The following is a 27,707-nucleotide window of genomic DNA, read 5'->3' on the forward strand; positions in this document are numbered from 1 at the left end:
ATTTATATTAATAATTTTTCTTTAATACTAAATATATTAAATTATTAATTAATTTATATTTTATAATATACACACTTGAAATCAAATCTGTTAAATAAAAATAAAATAAAATACAATTTTATTTAAGTCATTTAATTAAATTATAATCAAAAGTTACCTTCATTTGAATACGTTTCAAATCATTTAAGTATAAATCATTTATTTGAATATAAATACATGGTCAATATTTTCAATGTTACAATTGAAGGAACAATCTCTTTTTAGTCCTCTAACTTCTTCATTTAGGATATTGTTCTTCTCTTGTAGATCTGCGATGACTACATCATTCCCACTAGGAGTTATAGTTTCAAATAGTCTTGTAGTGTCAACTTCCTCATAGTTATACTCTTTTATTTGAATAGCCAACTACTTTCTCCTATTCAAGGACAACGATTTCTTCAGTTCCTTTCTTGTTGTTTCAAGTTGTTGCAGTATGAGTTGGATGTCAATCACTTGATTGTCAATAACTTTTCCCAATTTATAAGCCTCCATCTCTAAGATCCAATCTCCAACTTGTTAAAATTCTTCAAGAGAACCTTTTCTTTGAACCAGTTATTGGAAGTTTTAATTGGAAAACTAAGATACTGAAAGGAGGGGAAGGTGAATCAAGATTTGTAACACTTTTAACTTTTACCACAACTTCAGTGCATTGACCATATTTACCATCTCATTTCTAATGCATGCATATCATAAATTTGTAAGCTTAAATACTGTAACATGTAGGTATAATTGTCAATCACATGCATGAAATGAAAACACATAACACAATGATTAGTTACCTAGAAACCCTCCCTGGGTTGGGGATGACACCCATAACTCTTCACTAGTGCAGTAATAAAGTTAACCTTTTAGGGTTACAATTTGATCACTTTTGATGATCTTCCCTATGAGGGGTTTTCCCTTTTAATGGTGTTTGATATTGATAGGTCTCACCTTGTGAGAGGATTTTATACTTACAACAAAGTAAGGACTTAGTTAAGAGATTTATATATAGGTTTGTTAAAATCGCTCGGTTAAGAGATTATTTGTGACTCAATCTGTTAAAATTGATTCAGTACTTGATGCTTAGTTTGCTTCTAATAAGAATATTTTGGATCTCCTCTCTTCAAGATAGTCTTATCTCTAATCTGATATAGCTTTATTGTCCTTTACTACTTTGAAAGTTTCTTCTTCTATTCTTCGTAGTTGATTTCTTTGCCTTCACTGTAATGTTCACACTATCACCTTGATCTTCCCTGTGATCACAGGAATAACTTGTTCACTCCTTTATTACCTTCATCAACACATATCAAAATGGGTTTTGATCTTCTCTATTTAACAACTTCTCTAAAGAGTTTTCTAGATGCTTCTCTTATTTGCCTCTCCATTTGATTGGTTGATCACCTCCCATAGGTATTCATAATCTACACCAAAAAACTTGTAACAACCTCTACAAATATTAAATGTCATGTCCATGTCTGCCTAAAATGGTTTACCTCAAAGTTTGCTTCATTCCTAACTTGAATTTCAATTCTATGTAGCTAAGTATAAACTATTTCTAATACTCAACATTCACTATTCTTGTTGTTGTCACTCAATCTCTACTGTGCTCAACATTCACTATGCTTTGACTATGTAGTAATCATTATGCTCAGCTTGTACTAAAAATATTCGATGAATAAAGACTTGCTCGACTCCTATAGAGCTTGACATATACATGTTTATTTACAAGTCTCTCACACGACTCAACCTATATAAAGTAGCTCAATCGCAGTGATGACCGACTAATTTTGCCTAGTGTATGACTAAGTGTTTAACACTAATAGAAAACAATAGTTAAAGATACCAAAAATTATGACATTTTCTAGATCGATCATGCTTTTGTTATAAATTTACATGTAAATTCAAAATGCTTTTAGGGTGACCATTTTTTCGTTATTTTAGGAATATAAATTCTACTACTTTTACTATTTTAATTAATATTAATTTCTCACTTCACATTAAATCTATGGATTTTTCCCATCATGCTTATGTAGATTTAGCTGCAAGAAATAATGAGAGATCTTTGATTGTCTTGTCAATATTTTCTTTTAAATGAAGTTGATAATGCTCCTTATATTATTGCTATGATGTCATGTCCACCTCTCACTATGGTTATTCTAGGCTCATCACTTTTAACAAGTAAATAATCATATTAGTGAAATCATTTGCCAATAAAATAACTTTTAAGAAAGATACAAATTAAGTCAACTAAATTAAATTAAAATAAAATAATGTCATTTTCAAAAACACGATTAAAATTAATACACTTATTAAGATAAAATAAAATAATTCTTTATTAGAAATTGAAACATATATATATATAGATATAGATATAGATATAGATATAGATATAGATATAGATATAGATATAGATATAGATATAGATATAACTATTAACTAAGTAAAACAACTCAGATACAATAAAATTTATGCTTTAATTTTAGTTATCAATTATTTTCTTCAAGTATTTAAATATTTTTAATTTAAAACTATTTATTTTATATTAATAAATTTTCTTTAATAATAAATATATATTAAATTATTAATTTATATTTTATAATATACACACTTGAAATCAAATCTGCCTTAAATAACAATAAAATAAACTCCAATTTTATTTAAGTCATTTAATTAAATTATAATCAAAACTTGCCTTCATTTGAATATATTTTTGAATCATTAAGTATAAATGATTTATTTGAATATAAATACATGCTCAATATTTTCATTGTTATAACTAAAGGAACAATCTTCTTTAGTCCCAAAGCTGTTAAAAGAAGATAATTTGGATGCGGAAATTCTGAGCTTTAATTTTATTCCAGTCTTCCCCACCTTCCTTTAACCTCTCCTCTAACTCACCACTCACCTTACAAACATCTATGCCCTTTAATCTTCTCAACCGCTCCAGCCCCTCTGGAGCTCTCTTCATCTGTGGACAATTGTTTATTATTACTGATTCCAGACGTTGCATCGCTTCATCTTGCAATGTCGGCAACTCTTCCAAAAGAGGGAAGTTTTTAATCTGCAGGTCAACCAGCTTAGGAAATACCCCGCTCTCTCCAAACTCCTTTGGCAATTCTCTGCATTTCGAATCATTCCTGAAAATTAAGAATTGTAAGTTGGGCATCTTTTGGAGTGATGGATAATCACTGCAGCTATCCAAGACGAGTAGTGTCAGATTTTCCATTCCACATATCCAACTGGGCACAGAGAAACACGATAGTTGAAGATGCTGAAGACCTTTCATAACAGTCATTTTCTCTGGAAATATTGGAAGAGTTGAAGTTGTTGCAGGGATGGCATTCTTTACTGCAAGAGTTCTCATTTTCACCAGACTCTGAAGGACTCCATCTTCTACACTTGCCAAAGCTCGTTCATCTTTTAAACAGAACCTTATTTCTTCCAGATTGATCAAATTTGCAACATCTTTAACAGTTAGGAATTCATTCTCTTCAATAAACACTGGGAAGAAATCTGATCTCAGTGTCCTCAGACTCAAGAGCTGTGATATTCCCTTGGGCATATGATTGCGAACAAGCCCATCTGAGCACCTCTGTATATCGAGATGGGAAAGACATTTGAGGTCACCTATCCAATCAGGCAGAAGTCTTAATTCTTTACAGAAGGAAACATCAAAGAACTGAAGACTCTTGAGTCTTCTGACACACTTAGGTACCTCACTGATCTGTGTGTAAGACAAATTCAAAACTTTAAGAAGTTTCAACTTCCCAACACATTTTGGCAAGGTGGAGATGGCAGTGCGGCTCAAGTCAATAACCCGGAGTACTCTTGCACGATCAACCAACTTTTTTGGAATTCTTGAAATGCCAGGATTCTTAGATAATGACAGCGTCCGAAGAAATCGCGGACAAAGAAGAGGTCTTTCTGAAATGACTCTACTATCTAAATCCTTTTTGGCTAGTAACAACCTGCGGCAAATTGTTTCTTTTAAAGGAAGGTCAAATTCGCACCCATGTTCTTTGCATATATTTACAGCCATATCAAGCAACAAGTCATGCATAGTGTAACAACTATAAACTCTGTTTACATCTAGCAAACATAAATTCTCAAGCTGATGTAGATAATTTAGCCCTATTTCCCACTGTTGTCCTATGTCTTCCTCTTGGGGAATACATCCTTCTGCTATCCACAAATATATTACAAAGTCCTGGAAGATAGCTTTTGGAATTTTAAAATTAGAAAATGAAATATGTGTGTCTTCTGGAAAGAAGGATAAATAAGAAAAACAAGTTTTCAAATTGGGAGAAAGAGAGTCATAACTCAGCTTTAAAATTTTCATGATGGAGTCCTCTCCTTTTCCGATCTTTCTTAGCTGCCCCAACTTTGACTCCCAGTCTGTCGATGTGAGGGAAGTCTTGGCCATTGATGCACCAGCTGTCTTTAGAGCGAGTGGCAACCTCCCACATTCTCCTACAATTTGATGAGCCAACCATTCAAGCTTCTGAGGCGGCCTATTTTCCTCACTAACGGGGAAGGCATATTGACAAAACAGATTCCAACTTTCACCATCTGAGAGATGTTGCATCTCATAGATATGGGCATTCACATTCTCGGCAATATCTCTACTTCTTGTGGTAACTACTACTTTACACTGTTTATTACGCCCCCTGGGAAGCCCAAGCCCTGATATCAAATTATCTTCTACACTACTACCCCATACATCATCTAGAACAATCAAACATCTTTTTCCCTCTAATCTATCATGTATGGACTGGGCCACTAGCCTATCTGTTACACTACTTTCAAGTTGCAGACTAATTTGGGCGGCTAGATCACATTGCAAACTTCTAAGAGAAAAACTCTGTGAAACAGTAATCCAGGCAGAACAGTCATACCTATGTTTTGTCCTGTCGAAGATATGCTGCACAAGGAATGTTTTACCCAGGCCGCCCATTCCGAGGACGGCAACAACTCCCACAGAGGAATTCTCTAACAATCTCAGCAGTTCATCAACCTTGTAGTCAATGGCCACTGCCGGTGAATCTCTCTCGAAGATAGTCGGCCATCTTCTCAAATCTCCTCGTCCACTAGTTGTGGATGTACTTGTTGAAGGCTGACTCAAATGGGTTACATCGTGAAAGAGCTTGAGCCGCTGTGCCTCTCCAATGGCAGAGCTGATCCTACCTTTGAGCTCTCTAATCCTCTTCACCATCTTATACCGAAATATCACATGGATAGAAGTATAGAGATGCTCAACAGCACACTCATCAATAATATCTTCTGCATCAAAAGCAATATTCTTCACTCGAGCCAGCCAGTTTTTCACACCATCAGTGTGCCCAATTACCTGATCTGCAGCCTGTATAGAATTACATAATTGGCCGAGCTGCTCCTCCAACCACAGAAAGTCACTTCTGAAGTTGAAAAGCAGAGATGCCTCATCCGATGCTTTCTCTATTGCGATCTCCCCAAGCTTTCCCATGACACCTTTGACAAATGCAAGAGCAAGTCCCGATGCCATCTTTGATCTGATTTGTTGCAGATCCTGGATCTACAACTCAGTGGAATTGAGTAGCAAATCGTTCAAACTTTGGTTGAATGTGATTGTAATAACAAGCCTACATCTCAGAATTTATAACCAGAAGAGGCTTCTGTAGCAATACATTGGTAAAGTTTACTGGTTATTACCACTTGATTTAAAGAAAAGATTCCCTTCGTTTTGGTTTCAAAGACTAAAAAAATCGAAGTAAATGGGATATAGGGACATGAGCTCAGAAGCACATGGGCACTGAATTGGCTGATTGGTAGATTGACCAAGATAACCTTTACGTTTGTCCAAGTAGTAGCTGAGCAGAATAAATAAATAATCTCCACGTTGGATGATAGTGAAATTGGATATTCTTTAAGGGTCCGTTTGGTTCCTGGAAGATGACAGGAATTGGCTTTTTCAAAACTCGGATTTGAAAATTTGTGCATTTGTTTCAAAATTTGCAAAATGGAATTAGCATACGCGACTTTCAATTTTGCCTCAAAACCAGGTTTTGCGACTTCTTAAAAAAAGTAGGAATTGAAAATCAAAACCTGGTTTTGTTTTTTAAGGAGTGTAAAAACAATAGATTGGAATACTTTTTGAAATTTACCTTCAACTCCAAGCTTACGCATAAAAATGTGTCTTCACATGCATCTTCCGAGTGAAACAAACAGTTTCAGTAAAATCTCAAAAATCGGAATGAAGATATACAAAACCTTGATTTGGCTAAACCAAGGTTTGTAGAAATTCGGGTTTTTTAAATTCCACGAACCAAACGGACCCTAAATTTTCGTGATACCGGGGGTTGAAGAAGCTGTAGAATAAAGAAATGACACTAACTGAAAGAGACTAATGCCAACTTAACCTATACATAAAAGTATTTTTATAATTAAAATATTGATACTAATAATAATAACAAGGGTCCACACAAAAACATATTCCTCCATTATATTAATCAACTATCGATTTCCTCTTTCATATATATATATATATTCATTTTCAAAGGTCTTAGGGGAAAATATTCCTCAGATACCTGAATCAAATATCCAAATCTCCTTTCAATATATTTAAATTTATTTGAAACCGTCCACAAGAAAAGTGACACAATCGTCTAGAGTGTAACTCAATATTTAAAATAGAAAAATCAAACTGGAGACTTTGAAAACTTAACGTCAATCAATTTTAATAATCGGAAAGTGGACCCGATTGTCCAGTAAAAATAAACTTCACTGAAAACACAATTGGGACAAACTTTAAAAGAGGGAGCGTAAACGACCCGCAATACTGAAGCGACTGGTTTGAGCAAATTGACCCTCACAGAACATACATCCCCCCACTCCTCTACACGGTAAATCCGTCAAACACGAAAGTTCTCAACAATTTAATATCTGTCATAAATAAATCAATAAAACGAGATTCTTTTTCACACAATCATCTGCTGTTCACATTGACTTTCATTGACATGGAAGGAGTTCATATATACACAAGCAATTTCATGATAAAAGAGGCATCTACCTGAAAAGATGGGTAGCAAAGATTGCCCGCCATTGCCATTTCGTGAACATGATGAGTTTTCAGAAGCAGGGGAGAAAAGTGACTGGACTTTGATCTCGTTCATGATAGCCATGGCTTTTGCCTGCTCTATGGGTTTGACTGCCGCTTTCGTTTTACAAATTTCCCTATTTTTTCCTTTATTTGAAGTTTTCAAGTGCACAATGTACTTTTCCCTTCGTTTTCACCACAGAGATTTGTCAATGCAGTTGAAATGGGGTTCCTGTTTTGGCTGCAGGAAACATTTTCTAATTGTGCATTGTTTCTAATCATATGTTGAAATTGTTTTCACCATTTTCTAGTAAGGAACACTTTTTCCTCCTCGACATTATTCCCCTGCACATACACTAACTGCTTCATCTTTATTTACAACATCAAAGGAGCCCACTTTTCCTCCACTCCTCTAGCCCAGCTTTTCCCCTTTATTTGATTATTCTTGTAGAAGGAAGACAATTATTGTTTGTTGTTGATGGAAAACTAATACTTACTCTACGGTATGAAATATTGTGGCCACCAAATAATTTCAATCAACCCTGGCAAAGTTCATTCTACCATTCACACAGGCCTATAATATTCGTACTCATATTACTAGTGTAGTCTTTTGCCTCAACTCTCATTGGACCATGTTATCATTATACAAAACCTGCAAGTATCTCTTATGCCTTTAGAATAACCAAATTGAAAGAGGGGAAAACACAATTTTTTCAAACTATTTCAACTATCGAAAAAAGGCACAGTGTTGTTCATTTTCCCATCCTTGTGATTCATTTGCCTTTTCCACCATTGTATGTTTTCAAAAATTTCAGGACAATTTTTCAAAACAATAATTTGCTTTACAACATACTTTAAAATGAAGTTTGAAGCCCCATAATATAAATTTGAAAACTTACGGATCTTTCATTTCTTTTCCATTTTATTTTGGGAATAATGAAGAAGAATGAACAAAACCTTAAAAAATAGCTCATCAAGGATTTTTGACTAGATTGTAGTCAGCAATGCTGTAGTGGATATCTCTGCAAAATGTGGAAGCATAGACACTAGGCATGACACAAACTTTGTTTGAGAGAATTTATCAAACGAAACAAGATCAGGCCAGCCATCAAAGCATAATGGCAAGATTGGTTTTGTTAGGTATTATGGTTGAAACATTCATGCATAAAAATTCGTTCTACAAATAAAATACATGTCAATAAGATGGCTTAAAAATTGAAGTGGCAAACAGTCGAAGTGCCTATCAATTTCTAAAGGCATTCACCATCCATAGTAGAAAGGTCAAAGGCATTCACCATCCATAGTAGAAAGGTCATAGTTTTTACAACTATCAACTAAAAGGACAAAAAAGGGTTCTAACAAGTTAAAACTAAAATTTTCTTTAGTCTCAATGCAGTATGCTATACGCCAACTATAATTTCCAAATTTAACCCCTATTTAAATTACCAAAGATATGATTGTGATGCTCATTGCCCCTTTCTGAAGAATGATGTATTGCTTTTCTGGGTAGATTTTATATGACAAAATATGCATATGAAAGCTTATATACACATGAGACCAATACGATGGAATAATAATAACTACCATATCCACTTGCAACTAGGAAAAAAATAACAAAGATCTTGAAAATGTTTCCTTTCTAGTTTGTTACCAAGTTACAATAGTATGAAATAATGAGAAGCACCTAGTCTACTAGCTGGTGAACTTCTAGAAGTTGTCTAGTAAACTCAAAGAAACTAAAGAGACCAAACATAAATAAATAAAGAACTACCAATAGTAGTTATCTTGTAACACAACCCATATTTTCTAGTATAGTCTTAGTGAATTCAAAGAAATCAAACTTAAATAAATATAAAACTGCGAATAAAAAGAGATTGTAAAATTCCATGGAAAAAACCATATACTAAAGGATTTTAGAGTGGAGATATCAAAAGAAAAAGGCAATTCTTATCCATAAAATCTACTAGCCTTTAAAATGGAGATCTAAACATTTAAGTGGCATATTGATCGAGGACTTTTATAGTACAAATCCCTATTGATTTACACACTTGTTAATACATTAAATTTTCCTATTCGTTGTTGAAAACTGATGGTTTGCCCCTTGACCCAGACATCCACCTACCCAAGAGAAGCATTAAACATGATAAGTGAGTTCAAAATTCAAAATGAGAGGGAAAGTTTTCTTTCGACAAGACAAAAAAGGGAAGAATGATTATGCATTCTATAGAATAGAAATCACTTGAAGAGAGTAGAGCATTCAGAGAGCAGAAGGAAGGTCCAAGAAATTAGGAAGAAGATCAGAGTGTGCATCAGTACATGATTAGATCTCTTTGTTCTTGATAAGTTTATTTTGTTTGTCCTATTGAAGCAGTCATTGCTCCAAGTTTTATTGTATGTAGCCATCTAGAGCTGCAAGTTCATATTATCTGTAGAAGTAGTAGGTTGTTGTATTTTGGTTATGGTTTGAAGCCACATGCTCCCAAATCTGTCATAGGTTGAATCATTTCTAAAATAGATAGCAAGCAAGCAAGCATATTTGTCTATCTCTAGTTCATTAGATTTCTATAGTTGTCTCCATTGCTATCTATTATGCCTTGTGTTTGGTATTTGTGCAAAATAGAGTTGCAACTCTCTATATGTCTTGCATTTTAATGGTGGAAGAAACTAGACTGTAAGTTGGTTATCATCAAGCTCGGTCCCCTTGTTAATTCATTCCTTCCTCCTAACGCGGTCTTTGTTACATTCGTGTGCTGACCGAGCATCCTTCACCTAGCTGTGTTGACCAAGTGAACTCGTTCCCTGTGTTGACCATGTGAACTCAATCCCTGTGTTGACCGAGTTCTTCCCTGTCTTTACTAAGTTGTCTCGGTCTCTATTCTAGCTAAGCTCACTTGGTCCTTTCCTGACCGAGTTGTCTAAGCTCACTCTATTCCTTTGTTAATTGAGTTGAGTCGGCATGGTGTCGACCAAGTAGTGTCGATCGAGTGTCATTTCTATTCTTGTTGAGCTCGGTGTCCTCTATAAATCACTCATCTCTTGAGTTGCTAGATTTTTTGAGAGTTTTTCACATGGTATCAAAGCTATAAGACCTCATCTCCTGAGTTGCTAGATTTTTTGAGAGTTTTCACATGGTATCAAAGCTATAAGACCCCACATCCTCATGATTTTGGGAATTGTTTCTAGGTGTTTGACCTTGTCATGTAGAATATATGGTAGGAGATACAGGAAAGACATGGCAATAGCCATGTGCTTTAATGGACATAATTATGACACTTGGACAAAGAAAATGAGAACCATTATGGTTGCAAATGACTTGTGGGAGTTTGTGGTGAATGGGTTCAATGTTGTAACTGCCCAACATAGTATGTTGCCCTCACCAACCATCAAAAGACTCAGCTGAAGGAGTCAAGAAGAATGGATGCAAAAGCATTAAATTTGATTGATGTAGCCATGAGAGAAACAAATTTTCCTATGATAACAACAACTAACTATTCAAAGGAATCATGGGATATCCTTGAGACGAATTTCAAAGGAACTAATAAAGTTTGAGTAGTGAAACTATAGATGATTAGAAGGGAGTTTGATAACCTTCAAATGAAGAATAATGAACTTATTGTAGATTTCAGCTCAAGAATCTCTAGATTGATAAACCAACTCAAATCAAATGGAGAAGAGTATGAAGAGCAAAGAATAGTGGAGAAGATATTGAGAATTTTACCTCAAAAGTATGACAATCTTGTGATGACCATTGAGGAAGCAAAGGTCCTCACCACATTGACAATGAATGAGTTGATGCGTACTTTTTAAACCCATGAGCATCGAATTAACAGGTCAACTACATCTTTCCAAGTGCAAACTTTCAAAGCTCAAGAAAATTCAAGAGGCAGGGGGAGAGGAAGAAATAGCTCTGGTAGAGGCTTGGGAAGTAGAGGTCATCAAAGAAATGGTCAGAGGAATGTTGGAGGAGAAAGCTCAAATGAGTAGACAATCAAAAGGGAGCAAGAAATTCTCAAAATAACTCTAAAGGAGGTAAGAAAAACTACAACTCTAACAAGAGCAATGTAGAATGCTATTACTATCATAAATTTGGGCATTATGCGAGCGAATGCTGGAAGAAGCAAGGTGATCGGTCAAGGCAAAGTGCAAATATGGCTGATGTGAATATGGGAGATATAAATAATTCCACAACCTTCATCATGTATGATGTTGCTAAAGAAGGCATCCCTAAGATCTGGTATTTGAACAGTGGTTGTAGCAATCGCATGAGTGGTAATGAAAGATTATTTTCATTCATTGATAAAAATTTCAAGTTTGAAATGAAAATGAGAGACAATGGAACCATTCTCCTTGTGGGCGAAGGATCTATCATGGTCCACACCAAGCAAGGTGAGAAGGACATAAAAAATGTGTATTTTTCCCCAGGTATGAAGCACAAATTGATGAGTGTTGGATAACTCATTCATAATGGTTACAAGGTGCTGATGGAAAGTGACACGTTGTCATTCATGAGAAGGATGGGAGTAAGAAGATTCTAACAAATGACAAAGAGCTGGATGTTCCCATTGAAGATAGAGACATGTTTCTTTTCTTAAGTCATTGTTGTAGCTCGCAAGCATCCATGTACAATAATATATCAACAAAATACTCTAAAGGGCATTGATTGAATACCCCTCCAAGCTATGGCATCTTAGGTATGGATATCTTGGCTTTGCTAGTTTAAATTTATTGTCCAAGAAAAGAATGGTAGAAGATTTGCCAAATATTATAAATTCATGTGACAAGTGTGATGCTTTTATTTTGGATAAGCAGAATAGGCTTCCCTTCAATTCTGGTAATTCTAGAAGAGCAAAGGCACCATTAGAGTCAATGCATTCTGATTTAGCTGTCCCTATGCAAACCACTTCTATTGGGGGGAGTACTTATTTGATGACATTCATAGATGATTTCATTAGTAGGACATGTGTGTATTTTTTGAAAACAAAATATGATGAATTTGATAAGTTTGTTGAATTTAAAACCTAGGCTAAAAAGGAATGTGGACACTATGTAAAATTCTTAAGCACAGATAGAGAGGGGGAGTATACCTCCAATTATTTTGTAAATGTTTGCAAGAAAAATGGTATTAAGAAGGAGCTTACAACTAGTTATACTCCACAGCAAAATGGAGTGACTGAGAGGAAGAACAGGACCATTGTTGAGATGGTAAGGAGCATGATGAAAGCAAAGGGACTCCAAACTGAATATTGGGGAGAGACTTTAACAACAAAAGTATACTTGATAAACATGTGTCCTATAAAGAAAGTCCGTGACAAGATTCATCTTGAGGCATTGTCAAGAAATAGATGGACAATTGAGAACTTAAGAGTGTTTGGGTGTGTAGCATATGCACATGTGCCAAACGAACAAAGGCAAAAGTTGGATGACAAAGGTGTGAAGTGCATCTTCATAGGTTATAGCTTAGAATCAAAGGTCTATAGTTTGTATGATCCAATCACCAAGAAGATACTCATTTCAAGAGATGTGGAGTTTCTTGAAAATCAGTCATGGGATGGCTCGGTGGATGAATCTTCAAGAACTTCAAGTAAAGTGTCAACTATTGATGAAGAAGATGAAATTGGTGATCAACAAGATGAAGGAGTAGCAGATATAGGTAGGTCCAGACAAAGGGAAAAGGAAACCATCCTCAAACATGTAGAGATTTATCTCCTAGCAGTTCTAGGCAGCACGAGTTGGTATGCAAAATAGTAGCAGCAGCAATACTAAAAGTTCTAATCCCACTCTCGTCTCCCTATTGTCAAGAAAGACTAAGATTCTAGGAGAGATATACCAAGATGAAAGGTATAATCAAGACTATGATGAGAGTGTTAATTTTTTATATTATTTTCATATAGCCATCCAATCTATTTTGAAGAAGCTATGAAAGAGAAGTAATGGTGTAATGTCATGGATGAGAAAATTAATGATATAGAAAGAAATGAAATATGGGAGTTAACTGATATGCCTCCCAAGAAGTAAGTAATTGGAGTTAAATGGGTTTATAAGACCAAGTGTAGTGCTAAAGGAAAAATAGATAAGCATAAGGCATGATTGGTGGTCAAGGGGTACAAAAAATAGTGTGACAGATATTATGATGAGACTTATACTCTGGTTGCAAGAATGGAAATTGTGCATGTTGTTGTAGTAATTGTAGCCCAACACAAATAGAAGGTTTATCAAATGGATGTGAAGTCTGCCATCTTAAATGGAGTATTCAAAGAAGAGGTATATGTAGAACAACCACTTAGTTATGAAGTTGCAGGTGAGGAACACAAGGTGTATAGGTTGAAGAGACCTCTTTATGCACTCAAACAAGCTCCACGGGAATGGTATAACAGGATTGACTTATATTTGATGAGCAATAGTTTTAGAAAAAGTAATGGTTAACCCACTCTCTACATCAAGGCAACAAATGGTAAGGTTTTGATTGTTGTCTTGTATGTGGAAGACTTAATTTTCACTAGAAATGATAATTTCCTAATTGGTGAGTTCAAAGAGGCCATGAAGAGTGAATTTGAGATGATAGACTTTGAGATGATGAGTGTATTTTTTTATCTAGTAGTTGGAATGGAGTTGTGGAAAAGGTTAGCACATTGATATCCAGTAAGAACAAGCTAATTTTTTATGATGTAGTGGCTACTCTTCTTAGCGAAGAAATGAGGATAAAGAACCAAGAATCCTCATCCGATAGAACTTTAACAGTTGTAAGCACCAAGATTAAAGGAAAGAGTCACAATAGAGGCAGAAATAATCATCATAGAAGGTCCTAATCAACTAAGCAATCAAAGTCAAGGAGGAGATCAAAGTCAAGAGGAAGAAATGGGGATTGTTGGTTTTGTGGTAAATATGATCATAAGAAAAAAGATTGGGGAAACTACAAGAAAGTATAAGAAAGAGTGTGGGACAACGAAGCTAACACAACATATTATGGTGTCTTGATAATATCAACAAGTGATACTATGTTAGATTGGTCTTGCATCTTGACGCTTCATTTCATGTCTTTCCATATACTTAATACTTCTAAATTACCAAGAAGATAAGTTTGGAGAAGTAAATTTAGGAGATAACAAAGCTTGTGAGATCATTGGCAAAGGAGACATTTTATCATCATTAAAAGGAGCTAGTAAATGGTTGCTAAAATATGTATGTTGTGTTCCAAAATTAAAAAGAAATATGATTTTAGTAAGTCAGCTCTATACACAAGGTTTTCTTACCCCTCTTATGGATACATGGAAAGTCATCAAAAGGTTCAATGATTATTGTAAAGTGAGATAAAATTGGTAGTCTTGGTGATGTAGGACCTACCATGACAGTTGTGTAAAATAACTCAGAACTTTGGCCATCAAGGCTTGGTCACACAAGCAAGAAGGGCCTTGATGTTATGCCCAAGAGGCAATGACTATTGTGTCTCAAATCAATTGATTTGAATTTCTTTTGACATTGTCTTTATGGAAAACAAAAGTAGGTCAGCTTCTTAAAGTTCGAAATGAAAACAAGAAAACACCATTAATAGTGTTCTATTGTGATGTCTTCAGACCCACTAAGGTGATCTCCATTGGAGGAGCTAACTATTTTGTTAACTTTCTTGATAATTGCACAAGAAAGGTGTGGATATATATGCTTCATACGAAATCTAAAGTATTTCACCGATAAAAAATAATTTAAAATCTTGATTGAAAAGTTTGGACGTAAGATCAATCATTTACGAACCGATAATAGTGGTGAATTTCGTTCTTTTGAATTTGATTGTTTCTATGATGAAATTGGTATTTGTAGAATTAAAACCATTCCTTATACACCTTAAGGAAAGAGAGCTACAAAGAGGTCAAATAGAACGATTGTGGAGAAAGAAAGATGTATGCATTCAATTGCAAGTTTAGGTGAAGATTTCTGCACGAAAGTTTCCAATACAACTGTGTATTTGATCTTACAGAGTTCCTCATCTCAGTTGGATCTCAATATCCTGGAAGAAGAATACTTGGGAAAGAGAATTTCATATTGATACATCTGAGTATTTGGATTTGAAGCTTATGCACATGTCCCAAAAGAACAGAGAACAAAGTTGAATTGTAAATCCTAAAAAGTATTTTCGTGGCCTATTATAAAGACCAGTCGGATTGAGAATTTTGAATCTAGCTACAAAAAAATCATTCAGAGCAGAGATTTTTTTTTTTTCAACGAGAAATTTTTTCCAGCATTAGATATCGAAGAAAAATCAGTAAAAGAATTTGTGCCATCATTAATTTTTGGAAATAAAAATTTACGAGGATCATTAAGTGATAATTTACAGTCAACATCTCCAGTGAATCTCAATTCACCCATCTCTATTTTAGTTCCTATCCCAAACGCATCACCATCCTCCTCTACCTCTATTTTCCCAAATGATAATGACTCCTTTTCTGCAAACCACACGCTCCCCTATTTATCATTTAAATGATGCTCAAGGTAATCACCTGAAGAAGTTGCCTCTGCAAATTGGAAATTGTTCAGTGTCAAGGAAGGAACATCTTCTCTCATCTATCAATGCAATAGTAGATTGCACACAAACCACCCTGTAGCCTCTAGTCTCTTACTGAGTTCTCCATCAAGTTACGATGTACGAAGAAATGTCCAACATGCTGTCAATTCCATACCACAGTGAGTTGTTCTTAATTTCAATTTGAATGAAAAAACAGTGACTAAGACACCACATTCACCCCATGTTGAGTTATATGGAAGGCAACACTATCCCTTACCGTCTGAAGAAAAAACTTTGGTACGTATTTTTTGGTGGTTATGTAACTTGGATTTCCCATGATCTCATTCCTCATCCGTGATGCACACAAAGGATGTCTTTGACAACCATGGTGCAAATGATCTCAAACACCAAACTGAGAGCAATAGTGAGGCTCAAGGAGTGAATCAAACCGGTCTGCTACATAATCCCATTTTTATGGACAATGAATAGAGTGGAGGAACTTGATGGAAATTGCAAGATTGGTAATTCTCACAATGCTAGTTCTTTAAAAGTCTCAGATAAGAAGTAAGAAGACACACCAAAATATTAACATCGACAATATTCAAAAGACAAAGAATGCTCCTGATTGAGGAAATGAACAAGACAAAGAAACTTCCAGCAAAATTTTCTTATTATGTACTATATTTAGAAGAGGCAAATCCAAATTTATTAGTCTCTGATCAAGTAGAGCCTATAAGTTTTAAAGGTTCTTGCAATGCATTTGATTCTCGAAAATGGAAGGATGCGGTACAAGAGTAAATGGAGAGCCTTGAAAATCTGATGAATTTTTTGGTTGAAAGAAGAAGATGGAGGTCAGAGAAGATACAAAGATAGGTTAGTTGTGAAAGGATTTGATCAACAAAAGAGAATCGATTTGAACGAAATCTTCTCACTAGTCATCAAAATGACTACAATTCAAGCCATTTTAGGATTGGTTACTATTCACAATCTTGAACTTGAACAACGTGGTGTAAAAACTACATTTCTTTACCGTGACAGAAATGAACAACTTTACATGATGCAGCCTGAGGGTTTTGTCAAGCATGGACAGGAGCATATATTGCATATTAAAGAGAAGCTTATATAGGCTCAAGCAAGCCTCGAGGCAATTTGGCATCTCAAGTTTGATAGTTTCATGATTGAGAAAATCATTTTGTACACTATGAATCTCTTCTATGTGTGTATTACAAAAGATTTCCCAATTGTACATTTTTTCTTCTCTTTCTCTATGTTGATGTACATTTGTTCTTCTCTTTCTCTATGTTGATGAAACGTTAGTTATCGACTCTACAATGAAGCTGATAGGTGAACTGAAATAAAGGTTTGCAATGAAGTATTTTGGGGCAGCAAGATGGATACTTGGTATGACCATTATCCGAGATAGATGGAATAAAGAGATCAAGCTGTCTCAAGAACATTACATTCTCAAAGTTTTAGAGTGGTTTGGCATGATAGATGCCAAATAGATCAACACTTCATTAATTGATCGTTTCCAATTAAGTTCATCCATGTACCCAAGACATAAGAGGAACAAGAAGAATTAAATGGGACTCCATATTCTTCAACACTTCATTAATTGATCATTTCCAATTAAGTTCATCCATGTACCCAAGACATAAGAGGAACAAGAAGAATTAAATGGGACTCCATATTCTTCAGTTGTAGGAAGCCTTATGCATGCTATGGTGAGCACTTGCTTGGACATTGCCCTGCAGTGGGAGTGGTGAGAATAATTATGAGTAACCTGGGTAGACCAGATTGGAATGTAGTCAACTGGGTCCTAAGCTATCTCAAAGGTACTTTTGATTTTGTGTTGTATTTTGGTGGAAAGGATGCATCTTTAAAAGTTTTTACCTATTCTAACAAGGTTGGAGCAACAAGCTAATGGTCATACCATCTGATAGAATCCAGCTGATGCACTCACCAAGATTGTTTTAGGGGAGAAACTTGAGTTCTACTGAGATTCTCTCAGCATTGCCAAGAAGTAATAGTAGGGACAAAGTAGGGAAAGTTCTCTGGCATCACAGCACTAGTTGGACTTCAAGTAGAAGCTTTTTGGGTGTGTGAATCCCAATACCATCTGAAGCTAATGGTCATACCATCTGGAAGAATCCAGCTGATGCACTCATGACCATGATTGTTTTATGGGAGAAACTTGAGTACTACTGAGATTCTCTCAGCATTGCCAAGAGGTAATAGTAGGGACAAAGTAGGGAAAGTTCTCTAGCATCATAGCACTAGTTGGACTAAGTAGAAGCTTTTTGGGTGTGTGAATCGCAATACTCATCATTATCTTTGCCCTTCAAATATGTGCCTCTTAATTTCTATTTAAAAGCTTTATATAAGTCGATTGAATATTGTTCATTATTATTGATTGCTATAGGCAAACTGCTAAAAAAGGACGTAGTCAAATAGGTGAACTATTATAGTTCTCTGTGTTGAATTGTTCTGTCTCAGTTTCTCTTAATTCTGATTTTTGTATCTTTCTTTTTTTAATTTCACGCTTCTAATAACTTAACAAAAAGAAGTAAATAAACTCCTGGAATAAAGAGAATGTTGTTTCATATAAATTAAAATCGAATTATCAAAGTGACAACATAGTAGAACAAAGTTATAAGATCAAAGATCCATGTTAGTGATTAGGCACCGATGATGGAAGATCATACATAGCCATAGTAGTCTATATGATTAAAATAAAATAGGTCAAATAAAGTATGGATCTTATATATAGACAATTTATCTAACTGAAACATATTTCATAGATGAAGCAGTATTTAGTACAAGACTATAGTTTGTAAGTATATATATTTTTTAAATGGAAAAAACTTGGGTTTACAATTGGCAGGTGGTTGGGCTCATCCAGATGAGATTAAGGAATTAAGAGTAGTGTTGATTGCATTTTGATTATGATAGGATTTTGATATTTTTTTAAAAATTACAAGAATGGAAGAGTTTAGATATTTTATTTAAAGTCATTTTAATGAGCTAAGACATAATCCTTGACATCTCACAAATGTAGAATTGTAAGGAGATAATTTTTATGACGCCTTGCGAATGCATCGAGTTTTATGCAAGCCAAATACTTTTGGTAGGCTATAAAGTTTGTATAAGACATTTGTAGGTAATGGTCAGGCTGAAGAAATGGAATTAGCTGTATGTCTCAAGCCAGTAAAAAATCCTGAGGAAGATGGCCTTTTTGGAACAAGTTCTTCTAGAAAGATGGAGCAGAATCATTAATGAAATTGATGAAATCGGCTTACAGGTAGTGAAAATCATCCCAAGGGAAGACTTCATGGAGACAGATCATCGTTTTAGGGTCAACAGTAATATACCAGCAACCTTTCTTTCTATTTTAGCGGTTATGAGTGCATCCAAAACAAACTCAATGGTATTGTGTAAAGAGGTTTTTAAGAAGAATTTGTTAGGTGATATGGTAAGAGCGCTCACAAATGTAGATGGAAATTTGTTGATTCTACATTCAGTATATTTGGACAAGTCACAGGATTTGTTGAGACCCCTTGAGTAAGAGATAATTAAAAGATTGAGTTTCACCATGCATGACAAGAAAGCCTTTGAAGGCTACAAACCAAAAATATTAAGAAATGTTGATTTTCTTTGAATGTGGCTCGGATTAAAGGCAGTCACTAGTTATGACTGTTGGAAAGACTATTTGTTTTAAAAAAAAAAAAAGCTCAAAATACTCCTATGATAAAAGACACGAGTCTTTATTACCGAGTCACTAGTTATGACTGTTGGAAAGACTATTTGCTAAAAAAAAATAGACTCAAAATACTCCTATGATAAAAGACACAAGTCTTTATTACTGGTATATCAATCATGCTTAGGTGTCACACACACATATACTCTTCCAGTTCCCATACTTCCCATGCAAACTTCCTTAACGAAAGATGAGATTCATTTATTTGGTTTGAAATTTCAAATTTTATTGTGCTATGAGCAGTGTACTATCAGATATTCATTTACTGTGCTTTTGCTTGCCATGGTTTCAGCGAGTTCTGTTATTTTCTGTTAATGTGAATCTTTGCACAAACAGATCGTTCTAGGCTAAATGAAGGCATGCCTTGTCCCTGCTACCGCATATTGCATCCATGCCTAACACAACAGTTGCAGTGCTATTTTTAGATACACCTTTTTTTATTATTGTAAATAGATTGAAGCAGCTTATGTCGAGAGATTGGTTTGGGTTCATCTCATTTTAAAGAGTATAATGCTTTCTTAGAGTTTCGCAATATTTTTCGTGCATTTGAACTCTGCCCTTTTTCGCCCTTTTTTATCATTGGCATTGATGACTCTGGGATACAATTTCTACAGAATCTTGAGGAACTTGATTTCCATGGTTTCAACAAGTTCTTTTTTCATCTTGGTCTCCTTTTCATTGAAAGAAGTGATAAATGTCACTGGCAGTTTGGCCTGCACATATGACATACGATGTTAAGAGTCACTATTGGATCATATTTTACTTGTTTGAAACCGAAAGCTATATCTCACAGAATCCTCAAGAACCAACCTAAGCTGGTCTGCTACTTATTATTGCAGACCAAAGAGCTCGATGGTTCTGCTGATTACATATCTCATTGGCAATTATTGTTGGGGTTCATTTGCATGACAGTTCTCATCTTTTAGTACCAACAATTATCTTCTGTCTACTCTTTTTCTCAGCACTCAGTATGGCCAACCAACCTGAACCCTCACATGGTTCTTCACAATCTAATTTTCTGGGTTGGTCAAGCTCTGTCTTTTTTATACAACTTCTCCTTACACTTATGAGTTGGGGGTGGAAATTTCCCTTTTGGTTCTTTTATCAGTCATTGGATACTTGTCATTTGCTTTTCTTTCAAATAGTAATGACAAAGTGATTTGTGCCATATAAAACCTGTTTTAGTTTTCTGGTCACTTGGGTTGCAACAATTCAGGACACTCTAAGATGTTTTTTGATAGAGCAAGACTGCCATGGCTTTTACTGATGTTCACACTCTCTCAATAGGAACTTGGCTGTCCTACAACTCTTGTTTACATAGGCTACCAGGGCTATCAAGGTCAACTTTGTAGTATCCGAGATGTCTCCCTAAAGAAGCAAAAGCCTTGAAAATTTTAAAATACAACCACCACTTCAATTATTACAAGCATAAACACTATTTAAAATCATTGTCACTCCAAGTAAAACCTTCATGTTGAACACTTTCTTCATGACAATTACTATTTGTGAATAGTACAACAAAATCATCTTATTTGTGAATATTATTAGAATTATAATTAAAACAAAATTATGGCCGGATAGTCTTTCTTATTTTTTAAATATTTAAATAAAATTGTACAGATTTTTTTAAAGAGTTAAAATGTTATATATATCTAACATGGCCAGATTTGCTCTTATGATGTTTGACCTGTGAAACAATGATAGGAAGATTTTGAAAAGAATGATGAACCAGTTTTGAAACACAATCTACATTTGGAACTGCATGTCAGCCAAGTTTCCTAATAGAATAAATATTATAGGTAAGAATTAAAGGATCGCTTGCTACAATTTGTAAACAACAAATTATTTTATTGCTCATAAGAAAACATCAAGAGTACTATGAATATCAATGTTGCCTCATTGCTTGCAGCCAATAGATGGCTATTTCATATCATCCATTATTTCTCCTCTATTGGGAGAAAACAACTTGGACAAAAGATTGCCCATGAATTCTTCAAATATAACTCTGGAAGCATCTTCCAGGGCAAGATTTTTGCATGCAATTTATATCATGGTTCATTTTTATAATGTTGTTTGGTGATGGCAAGGCCATAGAATTTTCTATTCTTTTCGTGCTTGTAAGGCTATGGAGTTTTCTACTCATTTCTACAAGTAGTAAATTATTGATAAAAAAATGATTTGACAAAAAATGATTTAAGTGTAAACCAGAAGATTAGAGATGGGAATTTAGTTCTACTACTAATCAATTGCTCAACTACTCCAATGTACTTACAATTTACGTGCTTTTTTTCCCATCTTATGTAGCCACTCATTCTAATCCTAATTATTACTTGGTTCAAAGTTGACAGAATTTTTTTTTTTTTTTTGATTTCATTTCTAACACTATTCTATATTTTCAAGATATTTGTTGGATTTTTAGCCTTTTTCCATTGGTATTTGATTTCTCTAATTCCTTGGCTGATCTTAGTTTTGTTGGCTGGAAATTATTTATGAAAATTGAAGCAAAAACAAAAAAATACAAGACCACATACTAAGAATTATATTTTGGATTAAAACTTGGACTTTCGTAGCCATATAGGCTAACGTGCATTCTAAATCCAATAAGGGCATTATTCTAATCTTAATTCATGTTACTAGGGCTTTTGAACAAAAATAAATAAATAAACAACCTTGCTCCAAGTTTCAAGTCAAAATTTGCAGTTGGTCTTTATTGTGTGATGAATTTACATATACCACATAGATTTCAAAAGAGTCCAAAATCAATGGGTGTAATTCTACATCCACCTACACTATATATTTGAATATCCTTTTACAGGTGTAAAGAGCCGAGCTAATTTGTGGCTCAATCATTGAGCAGATTACACAATACCTTAGGCACACAATGACCATGGCTTGAGAGAACCATTATAGCCTTAAATGTTTTGCCCATTTAATCGTAATAACTAAATTCTAATCAAGAGGTAAAGAAAAGTTTTAATTTTCAGAATAAAAGTTAAGTAAATCTATACAACTTCTAGACATAAATAATTCTAGGGAGTACAAATTTAAAGCCAGATTAAAATAGATTGTCTAGTTTAAACCAACAAAAATCTAACTCCTACTCTTGGATGAACAACAAAACTTCTAAAATCACAAATTGAAAATCAGAAGTATGAATTTATGATGAGCCATCTACAGAATATTTGCAAATAGCTTCAAGGTTTATGGTAAATCATGGTAATAGTTGTCCTCAGAAATAAATGTTGAAAGAAAAAAGAAAATTTAAATAAGAAGCTTTCGGAACTCGTTTCCAGTCTTATCTTAATGAAACTTACATTTTTTTTATAATAAAGATATAGAAACTTGATTATTTCTTGAAAAGAAAATTAAATTTTTTCTTCAAACCAATGAGAGAAGAAAAAGATCATATTTTTCAGTTATTAAGAATAGATATTAAAATAAAAATAGATATTAAAACAAATGTTATAATATTTTTGTACAAAGAGATTTAATACTTGTTATTATTGATCATTTGACTACACAAATAAAAGAAATTGGCACCCCAGGATGCATGGCAGGAAGTAATACTTTTAATGTTACACCTAAAGGGAATAATCTGCTTCTGTACCAAAGCTGCTATTAGAAGATAATTTCGATGGGAAAATTCTGAGCTTTGATTTTATTCCAGTCTTCTCCACCTTCCTTTAACCTCCTCTCTAACTCACTGTTTGCCTGTAAAACCTCTCTGCTTTAGTCTCCTCAATCGCTCCATTCCCTCTGGAGCTTTCCTCACTTGAGGACAACTGTTTATTATTAGTACTTCCAGATGTTGCACGGCTTCGTCTTCCAATTTTGGCAACTCCTCCAAAAGAGGCTAGTTTAGAATCTCCAGATGAACCAGCTTAGGAAATCCCCAGGAATTCATTATCTTCAATAGACAATTGGAAGAAACCTGCTCTCAGTGTCCTTAGACACAAGAGCCGTGATATTCCCTTGGGCACATGATTGGTAAGAAGCTCATATGAGCACCATTCTACATTGAGATGGGAAATAAACTGAGCTCCCCTATCCAATCAGGAAGACGTCTTACGAGTTTACAATAGGAAACATCAAGGAACTGAACTCTAAAGTCTTCTTACACACTTTGGCACCTCACTGATTTTTGTGTGAGACAAATTCAAAACCTTGAGGAGTTTCAGCTTTCCAACATATATTGGCAAGGTGTATATGGCAGTGTGGCTCAAGTCAATTTTCGGAAGTATTCTGAAACGATCAACAGACTTTTCCGGAATACTTGTAATGCCAGGATTCTGAGATAACGATAGTGTGCAAAGAGATCACGGGCAAAGAGGCCTTTCTAAAATTAACCTAGTATCTAAATTCTTTCTAGCTAGTAGTAGCCTGCAGCAACTTGTTTCTTTTAAAGGAAGATCAAATTCGCACCCCTGGTCATTGCATGTATTTACAGTCAAATCAAGCAACAAGTCATGCACAGTGTAACCACTTATACATCTCTTTACATCTTTAACCGTGAGGAATTCATTATCTTCAATAGACAATTGGAAGAAACCTGATCTCAGTGTCCTTAGACACAAGAGCTGTGATATTCCCTTGGGCACATGATTGGTAAGAAGCTCATATGAGCACCATTCTACATTGAGATGGGAAATAAACTTGAGCTCCCCTATCCAATCAGGAAGAAGTCTTATGAGTTTACAATAGGAAACATCAAGGAACTGAACTCTTAAGTCTTCTTACACACTTTGGCACCTCACTGATTTGTGTGTGAGACAAATTCAAAACCTTGAGGAGTTTCAACTTTCCAACACATATTGGCAAGGTGGATATGGCAGTGCGGCTCAAGTCAATTTCCCGGAGTATTCAAAAACGATCAACAAACTTTTCCGGAATACTTGTAATGCCAGGATTCTGAGATAACGACAGTGTGCGAAGAGATCACGGGCAAATAGGCCTTTCTAAAATTAACCTAGTATCTAAATTCTTTCTAGCTAGTAGTAGCCTGCAGCAACTTGTTTCTTTTAAAGGAAGATCAAATTCGCACTCCTGGTCATTGCATGTATTTACAGTCAAATCAAGCAACAAGTCATGCACAGTGTAACCACTTATACATCTCTTTACATCTAGGAAACATAATTTCTCTAGTTGATGGAAATAACTTAGCCCTACTTCCCACTGTCCTCTGTTTTTCTCTTGGGGAATACATCCTTCTACTATCCACAAATATATTACATAGTCCTGATATATAGCTCTTCTAATTTTAACAGTCGAATATGAAATATGCGTGTCCTCTGGAAAGAAGGATAAATAAGAAAAGCAAGATTTCAAATTGGGAGGGAGAGAGTCATAACTCAGCTTCAAATTTTTCATGGTGGAGTCCTCTCCTTTTCCGATCTCTCTTAGCTGCCCCAACTTTGACTTCCAATCTGATGTGAGGGAAGACTTGGCCATTGATGCCCCAACTGTCTTTAGACTGAGTGTTAACCTCCCACACTCTCCTACAATTGGATGAGCCAACCTTTCCAGCTGCTCAGGCGGCCTATTTCCTTCACGATCTGAGAAGGCACACTGACAAAACAGATTCCAATTTTCACCATCTGAGAGATGTTCCATCTCATAGATATGGGCATTCACATTCTCAGCAACACCTCTACTTCTTGTAGTAACAATTATTTTACACTGTTTATTACGCCCAGTGGGCAGCCCAAGCCCTGATATCAAATTGTCATCAACACTACAACTCCAAACATCATCTAGAACAATCAAACATTTTTTTCCTTCTAATTTACCCTGTATGGAATCGGCTAATAGCTTATCCGTTACACCACTTTCAAGTTGTAAACTGATTTGGGTGGCTAGATCATATTGCAGACTTCTAAGAGAGAAATTCTGTGAAAGAGTAATCCAGGCAGAACAGTCATACCTATGTTTTGTTCTGTCGAAGATATGCTGTGCAAGCAATGTTTTACCCAGCCCGCCCATTCCCAGAACGGCAACAATTCCCAAAGAGGAATTCTCTAACAATCTGACGATTTCATCGACCTCGTAGTCAATGGCAACTTCTGGCGAATCTCTTTTGAATCTTCTCAAATCTCTTCCTCAGAATTTAAAACCAAAGGCTTCTTTAGCAATGCAATGGTGAAGTTGTCAATTATGGCATGCCCACTCCTCCTAGAGAGCAGATTCCTTTTCCATAGGGTTCCCGTTGGAAGGACAAAGTAAATCAGCTCATCGATAATTATCCACGAATAAAAGCGAACTCAGCATTGCCTTGATAAACGCAAAAGGCAAAAGCATGGCAAGTGGGTGGCACATATTCCGATTTTCATTCCACTATCCTTAGTGGAAAAGCTGTCCATACGAGTATCTTTTAGGACATGTTTGTGCTGTTTCAATTTAGAGGAAATTTGGCTTAGTCAAAGATGTTTATGGCTTGTGATGTACATTTGCGAGCCATCACTTTACCAATCAACGGTCAAAATCTCATAAAAAGCAATGCAAGCCGATCTGCGGAAGTTTGGATCGTTGATATTATCCATTCACCTAGTCAGCTGCAGAGAGAGAACGCTTTTAAGCTTTAGCATTATCATTATTTTACACTCTTTAAGTCAGCGATGGTGGAGAACCATTATCCCCAACTCCCTATTTTCAGTGATGGTGCAATCTTTCATTTATTATTATTTTAATTGTTGGGGTTTAAAGCGGTATGATATGAGGAAAGTGGAAGGATTATCTTGATGATATGATAAGATTTTAATAACGAGGCTAACTACAACCTAATCTAGTTGTGACTCTTTGACTAGCTCTTCTCTTCTTTGGTGCATGTTGATGATAAATTTGCAGTCTTGTATAATTGTTTTTCCTTGAAGAGGTGGTTTAACCTGTTGTTTTCTAATATCTTTGAGTACCTAGACCTAGTGTCGTTGTATGCTAAACATTCCATGACAAAGTGTTGTTCCATTTCAATGGCATCCCATGTCGCAGAATAGGCAGATCTTGTCTTCCCACTCCTCTTTTGGTACTCTCCATCTCATTGTCTCGCATCTCAGATGGTGAGAGCTAGTCCTAAGCTAGGCTATGAGCATTTTGACCTTCCACTTAATATCTGCCCCTAAATATGCTTTTTCCTCATGATAACTATTGGGATTAAATTCTATAATATAGTGAAATTTTTTTCTCCCCATGTGCCTTGTCCACATGATGTTATGAAATCTCTCCTAAACAAACTTCTTGACTTCTTCAGTATTATCCGGACAGCTATGTATGTTGATGTCCCACTTTGCATCCATTTGTTGTTTTGTTTCATCCATGTGTTTTTTCTTCTTTCAAGTCTTTCCTCCGTGATTAGCTTTGGCCAGCGGTGGTTTCTCATTCCCTGGGTTTTCTTTAAGTAACATATCAATCAGACCATTGCATCCACTTCAAGTGGGAAGGCACCCACTTCAGCTAATAATATCTCATACGGCACCATGGTTTTAATTTTCAAGTTGCTAGTAATCAGGTGTTTTTGTATCCTTTCAATTTGTCTTGATTTTTTATTCGACAAGCTGTTGCCCCAAATTTTGCACCCGTAAAGAACTACAGGGGTGACAAGTAGCCCAAAGAGCATCTTCTTTGTCTTCTAATCCCATAGTTCGACATTCCTACACTTATTGAGATATGTCATGTCAACGCATCTCTTCCACAATCAAGAAATTTTGCATGATGCTAGTGGCAATTAGAAGCATAGATAGGGGGCATCATGAGCAACGTTTTAGGAAGTATTCAACTGGAGAATGGAAGGCATAAATTTGTCCATGGGTCGCTAACTAGATGCAAAATATAGAGAAAGAAAATTCAATCAGATTAACACTTGGTGCAAAGAAAATATTAGAGGAGATGAAACACTGCCTTGCAAAGTACCCTCCATTAAGTGTCATTTTCTTCATTGAAAGAGCTTTCACAGTCTTTGGAGACCACTTCAATTGTCTACAACAACATTTGTTTCACATGGTCTTACACATTTCATAGATTTAGCAGACTGGCCTCTGCTTTCTTTTCTCACAATATCTCTCATGTGAATGTGGTAAGAATGAAAGCTTACAATTTTAAAATATTAAAAAAAAGTTTGTTTCTTCCAAGATTGCAGAGATTATTTTTATCTTAATATTGATTACACTCACAATTCATCTCTATTGGTTTGTTGCTACTATTTCTCATCTATGTTTTCCAAGAAAAAGATGTTATTTTTGCCCTTTTTCTTTTCTAATTATTCTAGCAAATTACAATTTTCCTCTTTTCTCTCCACCAAATTTTCTAGGCAACATCATAGTATGGAACACATTTAGGTAGGGGTCCCATGAGGGGGGGCTTCAACTCTATTTTTT

General features: G+C 35.2%; 2 protein-coding genes across 2 annotated transcripts; both read right to left on the minus strand.

Moving 5' to 3' along the window:
• Window positions 1-2,714: 2,714 nt before the first annotated feature.
• On the minus strand, window positions 2,715-5,681 carry LOC149562612 (putative disease resistance protein RGA3). The gene has a single exon (XM_089826093.1). It carries the CDS (start codon window positions 5,540-5,542, stop codon window positions 2,831-2,833), a length of 2,712 nt encoding a protein of 903 aa, XP_089682219.1. The 5' UTR covers window positions 5,543-5,681; the 3' UTR covers window positions 2,715-2,830.
• Window positions 5,682-19,952: 14,271 nt separating this feature from the next.
• Window positions 19,953-25,323, minus strand: LOC149562613 (putative disease resistance RPP13-like protein 3). Its single transcript, XM_089828003.1, has 5 exons — window positions 24,693-25,323; window positions 23,790-24,007; window positions 23,480-23,633; window positions 23,049-23,224; window positions 19,953-20,057 (listed from the first exon to the last, which is right to left on the minus strand). The coding sequence occupies exons 1-5, from the start codon at window positions 25,321-25,323 to the stop codon at window positions 19,953-19,955; spliced, it is 1,284 nt and encodes a 427-aa protein (XP_089684129.1).
• Window positions 25,324-27,707: the final 2,384 nt, after the last annotated feature.

This window comes from Cupressus sempervirens, chromosome 4 (genome assembly GCF_028749045.1).
Source record: "Cupressus sempervirens isolate cs-2001-9-10 chromosome 4, ASM2874904v1, whole genome shotgun sequence".
In the NCBI taxonomy this organism is placed as follows: Eukaryota; Viridiplantae; Streptophyta; class Pinopsida; order Cupressales; family Cupressaceae; genus Cupressus; species Cupressus sempervirens.